Raw genomic sequence first — 10,106 nt, forward strand, 5'->3', positions numbered from 1 at the left:
CCCTGGTGGCGTAGTGGTTGAGAGTCCGCCTGCCGATGCAGGGGACATGGGTTCGTGCCCCGGTCCGGGAAGATCCCATATGCCACACAGTGGCTGGTCCCGTGAGCCATGGCCGCTGAGCCTGCGCGTCCGGAGCCTGTGCTCCGCAACGGGAGAGACCACAACAGTGAGAGGCCCGCATACCGCAAAAAAAAAAAAAAAAGAAAGAAAGAAAGAGGATCACTACATTATGGCTAAAAGTTCTAAAGATTCACCAGGAAAGTATTTAACTTTTTCTTGTTGACTTATTTTAACTAGTATATTTACTGACTTTTCAAATTAAATACAATGCATACTTATGAAAAATATATTGGGCAAAAATGAACAGAACTGCAAAGAGAGATAGACAGATCCATCTTCATAATGGAATGTTTTAATGTAACTCAGTAATTGGTAGGTCAAGCAGTCTTAAAATCTTGAAAACATTTTAGGAAATTTGAACCACACAGTTAACAGGCTTGATATAATAGATATGTATAGAACATCACACTAAGTAAGTGCGTAATACACATTCTTTGCAAGTGTCTGTGGAGTATTTGTGGAAACTATGTAGTAGGCCTTAAATCACATTTCAAAGACCATATTCCCTGATCACAATGCCATAACAAAAAGGTAACTGGAAAATCCTCATGTGTTTAGAAATTAAGAAAGAGTTAACTCATCAGAAAAATCACAATTAGAAAATACTATTTATCAAAACCTGAGGGATATTAAAAAGTAATATTAAAGGAAAATTTATACAGTACTAGGGAAAGAGGAGAGGCTAAAAGTTAATGTGCTAAGTATCTGACTTAAGAAGTTAAAAAAAAGAACAACAACATAAATTCAAAGATAATAAAGATAAAAGAGGAAATTAATAAAATAGAAAATGAACTCACGGTTGTGAGGAACAAATAGGGACATTATTATACATCCTTCAGAGATTAAACAGATGGTAGGAAGATACTATGGATAACCTTACTTTGATACATTTTTTAAACTTTGGTGAGATGGATACAATTTTAGTATTTAGCTTATAAAAATTTACTCAAGAAGAAATATAAAGCCCAAATATTCTTTTAATTATTAGGAAATTGAATCAAGAACAGGTCTTACCGCAAATTCAACACTAGGCTTTTATGGTTTTACTGGCCATCCAAGGATCAGATATACCAATCTTCCACAAACTGTTCCAGAGTAGCGGAAAAGAGGGAACACTTCCTAACTCTTATTATCATCTTAATATCAAACCCTAACAAAGACAGTTCCCCACCCCCCCAAAGTTCTAAAATTATAAGATCTTAATTGTGAGTATAAATGTGAAAAAGTCTGAATAGAACATTAGCAAACTGAGTCCAGCAATTTTAAAAAAGACATCATGATCAAGTTAGGTCCATCCCAGAGATTCAAGATTGTGTAATATTTAAAAATCGACTAATGTAATTGTCTGCAGTAACAGATTAAAGGGGGAAAAAATCATATGCTCCTCTCAATGGATACAGAATGAGCATTTGATAAATTCAATACCCTCATGACTTTAAAAAAATTCCTACCTAAGTAAGAATAGAAGGGGAGCCTAATGATAGAGTATCTCTACAAAAAAGCAGCAGTAACTATCATGCTATTGGTTGGGAAACCTTGAAAATATTCCCTTTAAGATGCAGAACAAGACGAGGGAACCCATCACTTCTATCGAGTGTTGTACTGAAAGTCCTAGTCAGTAAAGTAGAACAAGGAAAATAAATGACCTAAGAATCATAAAGGAAGAAGCAAATCTGCCATTATTCTTACATAACGTATTTGTCTGATTGGAAACCCAAAAAGAATGTTCAAGTAAATTATCAGCTCTGTAGCTGATTCACTTTGTTATAAAGCAGAAACTAACACACCATTGTAAAGCAATTATACTCCAATAAAGATGTTAAAAAAATTATTAGCTCTATAGGAGTTTTCCAAAATCAATTACATTTATGTACATCAGCAACAAACAGGTAGAGCGTGTGATTATACAAAAGATACCCTTTGTATCAAAGTTATAATCATCAAAACATATAATGTACCTAGGGAAAAATCTAACAAAAGATATGTAAGACCTAGTATTTAAAAAATTACAAAACCCTATGGAGAGTCACTTAAAAAAAAATTAATGGAGAGAGAAACATGCACATAGATTAAAAGTCAGTCTGGTAAGATGTCGGTTCAGTATATGCAAATCAGTCAATGTGATACACCATATTAACAAATTAAGGAATAAAACCATATGATCATCTCAATAGATGCAGAAAAAGCTTTTGACAAAATTCAACACCCATTTATGATAAAAACTCTCCAGAAAATGGGCATAGAGGGAACCTACCTCAGTATAATAAAGGCCATATATGACAAACCCACAGCAAACATCATTCTCAATGGTGAGAAACTGAAAGCATTTACACTAAGGTCAGGAAAAGGACAAGGATGTCCACTCTCATCACTCTTCTTCAACATAGTTTTGGAAGCCCTAGCCACGGCAGTCAGAAAAGAAAAATAAATAAAAGGAATACAGATTGGAAAAGAAGAAGTCAAACTGTCACTGTTTGCAGATGGCATGATACTATACATAGAAAATCCTAAAGATGCCACCAGAAAACTACTAGAACTAATCAATGAATTTGGTAAGATTGCAGGATACAAAATTGATGCACAGGGATTCCTTGGTGGCACAGTGGTTAAGAATCCACCTGCCAATGCAGGGGACACGGGTTCGAGCCCTGGTCTGGGAAGATCCCACATGCTGCGGAGCAACTAAGCCCATGTACCACAACTACTAAGCCTGCACTCTAGAGCTACGAGCCACAACTACTGAGCCCATGTGCCACAACTACTGAAGCCCATGTGCCTAGAGCCTGTGCTCCACAACAGGAGAAGCCACCACAATGAGAAGCCCATGCACTGCAATGAAGAACAGCCCCCACTCGCTACAACTAGAGAAAGCCTGCATGCAGCAACAAAGACCCAACACAGCCAAAAATAAAATAAATAAATTTTTTAAAAATTGATGCACAGAAATCTTTTGCATTCCTATACACTAACAACAAAATATCAGAAAGAGAAATTAAGGAAATAACCCCACTTACCATTGCAACAAAAAGAATAAAATACCTAGGAATAAACCTCCCTAAGGAGGCAAAAGACTGGTACTCAGAAAACTATAAAACACTGATGAAAGAAATCAAAGATGACATAAACAGATGGAGAAATATACCATGTTCTTGGATTGGAAGAATCAATATTGTGAAAATGACTATACTACCCAAATCAATCTACAGATTCAGTGCAATCCCTATCAAACTACCAATGGCATTCTTCACAGATTTAGAACAAAAAATTTTACAATTTGTGTGGAAACACAAAAGACCCTGAATAGCGAAAGCAATCTTGAGAAAGAAAAACAGAGCAGGAGGAATCAGGCTCCCCAACTTCAAACTATACTACAAAGGTACAGTAATCAAGACAGTATGGTACTGGCACAAAAACAGAAATATACATCAATGGAACAGGATAGAAAGCCCAGAGATAAACCCACGTACCTATGGTCACCTAATTTATGACAAATGAGGCAAGAATATACAATGGAGAAAAGACAGCCTCTTCAATAAGTGCTGCTGGGAAAACTGGGTAGCTACATGTAAAAGAATGAAATTAGAACACTCCCTAACACCATACACAAACATAAACTCAAAATGGATTAAAGACCTAAATGTAAGACCAGACAGTATAAAACTCTTAAAGGAAAACATAGGAAAAACACTCTGACATAAACCACAGCAAGATCTTTTTTGACCCACCTCCTAGAGTAATGAAAATAAAAACAAAAATAAACAAATGGGACCTAATGAAACTTAAAAGCTTTTGCACAGCAAAGGAAACCATAAACAAGACAGCCCTCAGAATGGGAGAAAATATTTGCAAACGAAGCAACTGACAAAGGAGTAATCTCCAAAATATACAAACAGCTAATGCATCTCAATATCAGAAAAACAAACAACCCAATTAAAAAATGGGAAGAAGATCTAAATAGACATTTCACCAAAGAAGACATACAGATGGGCAAGAGGCACATGAAAAGATGCTCAACATGACTAATTATTGGAGAAATGCAAATCAAAACTGCAATGAGGTTATCACCTCACACCAGTCAGAATAGTAGTCATCAAAATATCTACAAACAATAAATGCTGGAGAGGCTGTGAAGAAAAGGGAACCCTCTTGCACTGTTGGTGGGCACGTAAATTGATACAGCCACTATGGAGAACAGTATGGAGGTTCCTTAAAAAACTAAAAGTAGAACTACCATATGACCCAGCAATCCTACTACCGGGCATATACCCTGAGAAAACCATAATTCAAAAGGACACATGGACCCCAATGTTCATTGCAGCACTGTTTACAATAGCCAGGACATGGAAACAACCTAAATGTCCAGCGACAGATGAATGGCTAAGGAAAATGTGGTACATATATAAAATGGAATATTAGCCATAAAAAGGAACGAAATTGGGTCATTTGTAGAGACGTGGATGGACCTAGAGTCTGTCATACAGAGTGAAGTAAGCCAGAAAGAGGAAAACAAATACCGTATATTAACACATACATGTGGAATCTAGAAAAATGGTACAGATAAATCTATTTGCAGGGCAGGAATAGAGACGTACGTGTAGAGAACGGGCATGTGGACATGGGGCAGACGGGGAGGGTGCGGGAAGAATTGGGAGATTAGGATTGACATATATACACTACCATGCGTTAAATAGCTAGTGGGAACATGCTATAAAGCACAGGAAGCTCAGCTTGGTGCTCTGTGACCACCTAGATGGGTGGGATGGGGGGTGGGGGTGGGAGGGAGGTCTAAGAGGGAGGGGATACATGTATACATATAGCTGATTCACTTCATTGTACAGAAGAAACTAACACAACATTGTAAAGCAATTATATTCCAATTTTAAAAAATTATAAAACCCTATGGAGAGTCACTTAAAAAAAAATTAATGGAGAGAGAAACATGTTCATAGATTAAAAGTCAGTTTGGTAAGATGTCAGTTCACCCCAAAATTTATCTATAGATTGGCCAGGATATTAGTTGTTCTTTTTTTTTTTTTTTTAACTTAAGTTGGTTCTGAAATTTACATGAAAGAGAAAAGGGTCAAGCCTAACCCTTATACTCTTAAAGAATGGGAATGAGAGATAGGGAGCCATGTGTGACTTGTCTTACTAGATACCAAAAATTATTGTCAAGATTATTATCAAGGGAGACTTCCTTGTGTGGGAAAAAAAATGAAAGTAGATCTGTTCTTCATACCCTACACAATTTTAGTTTGAATTAAAAGCTTAAATACAAAAGGCAAAAGTGTCAGTATTTTTGTAAGACGTTATAGGACAATACATTATGACCATAATGTAAGGGAAAGATTTCTTAAATTAGACCCAGAAAGTGCAGACTAGAAAGGTGAAAACTGATCAATTTGACTTTGTTCAAATTAGGAACTTCTGTTCTAAGACACCATAAAGATGTGGGGTTTTTGTTTTGTTTTCCTTTTATCCTTAAGTTCTTCTCTATTAGCAATACATGCTAAAGTATTTATGAGTGAAATGATGCGTTATCTTGGGTTTTCTTTGAAGTATTCCAGGAGAAAAAACATGGGGAGAGAGATGGAACCAAAATGGTAGGACGTTGATAATTATCAAAGCTAGAGGATGAGAACAGGAAGGTGTCATACTATTCTAGTTTGTGTGTATGTTTGAAATTTTTTATTTTAAAAAGTTTTTTAAAGAAACCATCCATTTTTATGGTGACTGCCCTGGATTTTCTGGAAGTTTTAACATTTAAAACAAAATCATTTTCTGAAAAGGTCACTTGTTAAGTGTATATCTAAATGCAATCTAATTTTTATCTCTGAACAGGACTTTCCTTATAAATTAATAAATCATGAAACAACCTCTTTAAAAAAAAAAGATACCCTAAAGAGATTGAAGAAACAAGTCACAAACTTGGTGAGGGTGTTTGCCACACACCCTCAAAAAATTAGTATCCAGGTATTAAGCAAAGAACTTTAAAAATCAATAAATAGTTTCTTAGATATGACATCAAAAGCATAAGCAACAAAAGAAAAAATAGACAAACTGGACATCATCAAAATTTTTAAATTTTGTGCTTCAGAGGACACCGTCGAAATGACAACCCACAGAATGGGAGAAAATATTTGCAAATTATGTATGTAATAAGGGACTTGTATCTAGAATATGTAGAGAAGTCTTAAAACTCAATGATTAAAAAGACAACTCAATTTTTTAAATGGGCAATGGATCTGAACAAGGCATTTCTGCACAGAAGATATACAGTGCCAATTAGCATATGAAAACATTCTCAACGGCATTAGCTACTAGGGAAATGCAAATCAAAAGCATAGCAGAATACCACTTCATACCCACCAGGACGGCAGTATTCAAAAAAAGACAATAAGAAGTGTTGAGGATGTGGAGAAATTGGAAGCTTCATACTCTGCTTGTGGAAATGCAAAATGGTGCAAATGCTTTGGGAAACAGTTTGGCAGGTCCCCAAACCATTAAACATAGAGTTACCATTATAACCCAGCAATATGTATATAACCCAACAGAAATGAAGACATATGTCCAAACAAAAACTTGCACTTGAATGTTTTCAGCAGCATTATTAATAATATCCAAGGTGTAGAAACAGCCCAAATACCCATCAACTTATGAGTGAATAAATAAATATAGTATATATACACAATAGAGTATTATTCAGCCATTAAAAGGAATAGCATACGGATGCATGCTACAATGTGGATGACCCTTGAAAACATTATGGTAAGTGAAAGAAGCCAGACACAAAGGACCACATATTATATGATTCCACTTAATATGCAATGTCCAGAATAGGCACATCTATAGAGACAGAAAGTAGATGAATGGTTGCCTAGGTCTGGGGGGATGAGATGTATGGGGGTGATGGCTGAGATGTGGGTTTCCATTTCCTTTCGATGAATATGTTCTAGACTTGACAGTGGTGATGGATGCACTCCGAATATACTAAAAGTCACTGAATTTTACACATTGAATGGGTAAATTGAATGGTATGGAATTATATCTCAACCGAGCTGTTCAAAAACATCAAGAAGCAACAACTCAATAGGAAAATAAGCAAAAGGCATATCTAGGCATTTTGCAGAAGACAAAACGTGTGTGTAATACTAGATACTTGAGAAGGTGCTCAGCCTCATTCCTAAGCAGTCAGATGCTAATTAAAACCACAGTAGGATACCATCATATCCTCACTTGATTCGCAAAAATTTTAAATTCAGGCAATACCGCTTCTTCACGTGTAGAGGAGGTTGAGGTTGGGGGGGAAGCTCATCCACTGGGGTATGAACTGGTACAATTGCTTTGGAAACTAAGCTGGCATTATTTTTAGAGGGTTGAAGATGCAGGTATTTATGACCCAACAATTCCACTCCTAAGTATCTATCTAAAGAAATTCTTCCAGTTGTGTACTGAGATCACATACAAGAATAGTCACATAATAAAATAGCACTATAAAATTCAAAACCACATAAAACTAAAATAAAATGTGTAGGGATATAAGTATATGTAGTAAATAGACCTGTTTTTTAAAAGCAAACAAGGGGAAGATAAACCCAAAATTCAAGATAGTGGAAATGAGAAAGAATTGGGAGGGTCTCACAGGGGATTTAGGGTAATAGTAATGTTCCTTTTCTTAAACTAGATGGAGAAATGTAGATGTGTATTTTGGGGGTGGAGGCAGGGGGTACAAGGCAGAGTGTTATCTGATAACCCAGCACGGAGGGAAGATTTAGACAAACTCTAGAGCGTGCATAGAGCAATTTTTCCATGTGGTTCAATATTGAATGCTAATAATGCTGACTCTGAGTTTCTAGAAGAGGCTAACTTACTTAGCATCTTTTATTTAAGAAGCAGAAGGGATAAAATGTTCTTATGGGGGGCCGGGAGAAACTAAGAAAACGACACAACAAAGAAGCAGCAGCAGGATGGGAGTGTTTTAGAACCGTTTCCAACAAAAGTAGTTAAAATTAATAGTTTTTTACTTCAAAGTGATCTTCATTTATTTGGGCCACAGCTACTTTATTCTTCAGTAATGCTAACTAATCCAAACATTCCTGTAAATTAGTAAAACCCCACGTGCTCATTTCAGACACTCAGTGGTTGGTTGACTTCCTCTTTTTCAGATCCCGCTCACACTAAAAGATGAAGCACAGACACGCGGAGGAGGAACCTGTCCACTACTCCACTACTCCTGGGTGCGTGACTCCAGTGAAGCATCCACCAGTGCTGCAAGGGGTCCAGAGTATTTTTTTTTTTTTGCTGTTTCAGTCCCCAGTGCCTACCAGCAGAAGTGGCAGTAGATTGTTGCCTATCAGCCAATCCAGACTTTTCCTGAGACGACAGGAAAACATGTCAGCTCGGTTTCACTGGAACTTGGCAGTGGGGACATTCAGCGGAAGCGATGTATACCCCATCAGAGCACACGTGTATCTTTTACCCCTTTCACCCCCTCTCCCACCTGCTTAGGTCTTCTCTGTCCCTCTCCTGCTACCACACAGAGATGATATAAAAGAGGCTCTTTGGCTATTTGCATTTTGCTTCCTCTTCTTTTCCAGATTGCAGTATTAAGCTTTACCTCCTAAAAGCCTAAAATCCCAACAACATTATGTACCGAAGTTGTTCTTCCCTTGCAAGAGGGTTTGGGGGAAAGGGGGAGTTTATATCACAAGTTTCCCGGAGAGTGAAAAAAAGTCCGTGTGCTGCTGACCACATGAGCCATGGTAAAGGCACCCTTTGGAATTACTGATTTCTAAAATTAATAAAGTAAGTCTATTTTTATTTTCTTTTTTTTCCATTTACTAAGTTCCAAACAATCAGTATTCACAAACGAGACTGAAAAAGGCCCAACTTCTCATTTGATTTCATTGCTGGGCAATTTTTTAAACTTCAGGTAAGAAATGTGAGCTATAAAGAGATGTTTTATTCTTATATTTGGTTTCAACAGATGGTGGGCCCAGGCTCTTCCCCAGGGGCAGCTCCAGCACCTGGGAGGCTGGGGCATGCAAATGTCTCCATTTTCAGACCACAGCAGACGGGTCCTCCAGTGGCACGTGAATCTGTATCCAGTTGCACAGTGTTTACCTAAACAGCTCATCAGAACGATGCAGCTCAGCCCCCTGGTTGCTTTCTGCTTTACCTCTGCTTTACCTCGGCTTTCTTGCTTCCTCATCTGTCCTAGGTCCTCTCTCTGGCCTCCACTGGAGAAAAGGTTGAAAGGTGACTGCAGAGCCCATTGAAGGTTGACTTAGCTGCCACAAGGAGTTATTGGGGGAGAATCCAGCATCTGGGGTTTCCACAACAAAGTCCTATAGATTCAGCATTGAAATCCTAAAAGAAAAAGTACCCCCAAAAAGGCAAAGAGAAGAAGGGCTCTATTGCCTTCCTGGTGAATGAAAACAGGTTTGAGCCCATTGAAGCATTCTGTTTGCTTGTGAGGGATGAAGTCTGTCAGTTGCGGGAGAAAAGAGAGCATTCCAGGTGTTCCTGTGACTTCTGGTTAGTAGTTTGAGGACCATCTTAACTGTTTTGCTAATTTGGTTATGAATTGGTTAGTAGACAAATTAGAATTCCTTCATAGTCCCCTGCTGATGTGTAGAATTGGGAAATAAGGTGTTTGGGGAGACTCACCATACGGTTCTTGTAAAAAAGCATAAGAGGGTATGAGTCCAGTAAAAGAACTTTTAGACCAACTAGAGTGTTTGGAATTGCCCTAGGTAACCATCAGAATTGAATCCTCAGGCTGAATTTCTTACTGCATTCACCATGTGCTGACCAGGTGTAAGATCAGACTCCAGATCTCTTCCTTCATTTACCCAAGTACTTTAGTGTCATTATTATTGGTATTGGACTTCTCTTGGTAACAAACCAAGCAAATCATATGATCCTCCCTCCAACAGTAGTGTCCCTCCTTACCCTTCCCCAAAACAGGCACGTATTTTTACAGATGG

General features: G+C 37.6%; 1 protein-coding gene across 2 annotated transcripts in view; it reads left to right on the top strand.

The window, feature by feature from the left end:
* Positions 1 to 8,942, top strand: part of TTLL5 (tubulin tyrosine ligase like 5) — a 307,802-nt gene extending 298,860 nt beyond the window's left edge. For both annotated transcript variants that reach the window (XM_027120084.1, XM_027120083.1), the window contains one exon: positions 8,283 to 8,942. In XM_027120084.1, the coding sequence (XP_026975885.1) occupies positions 8,283 to 8,305 (23 nt within the window). In that variant the 3' untranslated portion in view covers positions 8,306 to 8,942. The remainder of the gene's footprint in view (positions 1 to 8,282) is intronic.
* Positions 8,943 to 10,106: the final 1,164 nt, after the last annotated feature.

The sequence above is a fragment of the Aethalodelphis obliquidens genome, unplaced genomic scaffold, assembly GCF_003676395.1.
Source record: "Aethalodelphis obliquidens isolate GAN/ISIS:26980383/991018 unplaced genomic scaffold, ASM367639v1 scaffold21, whole genome shotgun sequence".
NCBI classification, from domain to species: Eukaryota; Metazoa; Chordata; class Mammalia; order Artiodactyla; family Delphinidae; genus Aethalodelphis; species Aethalodelphis obliquidens.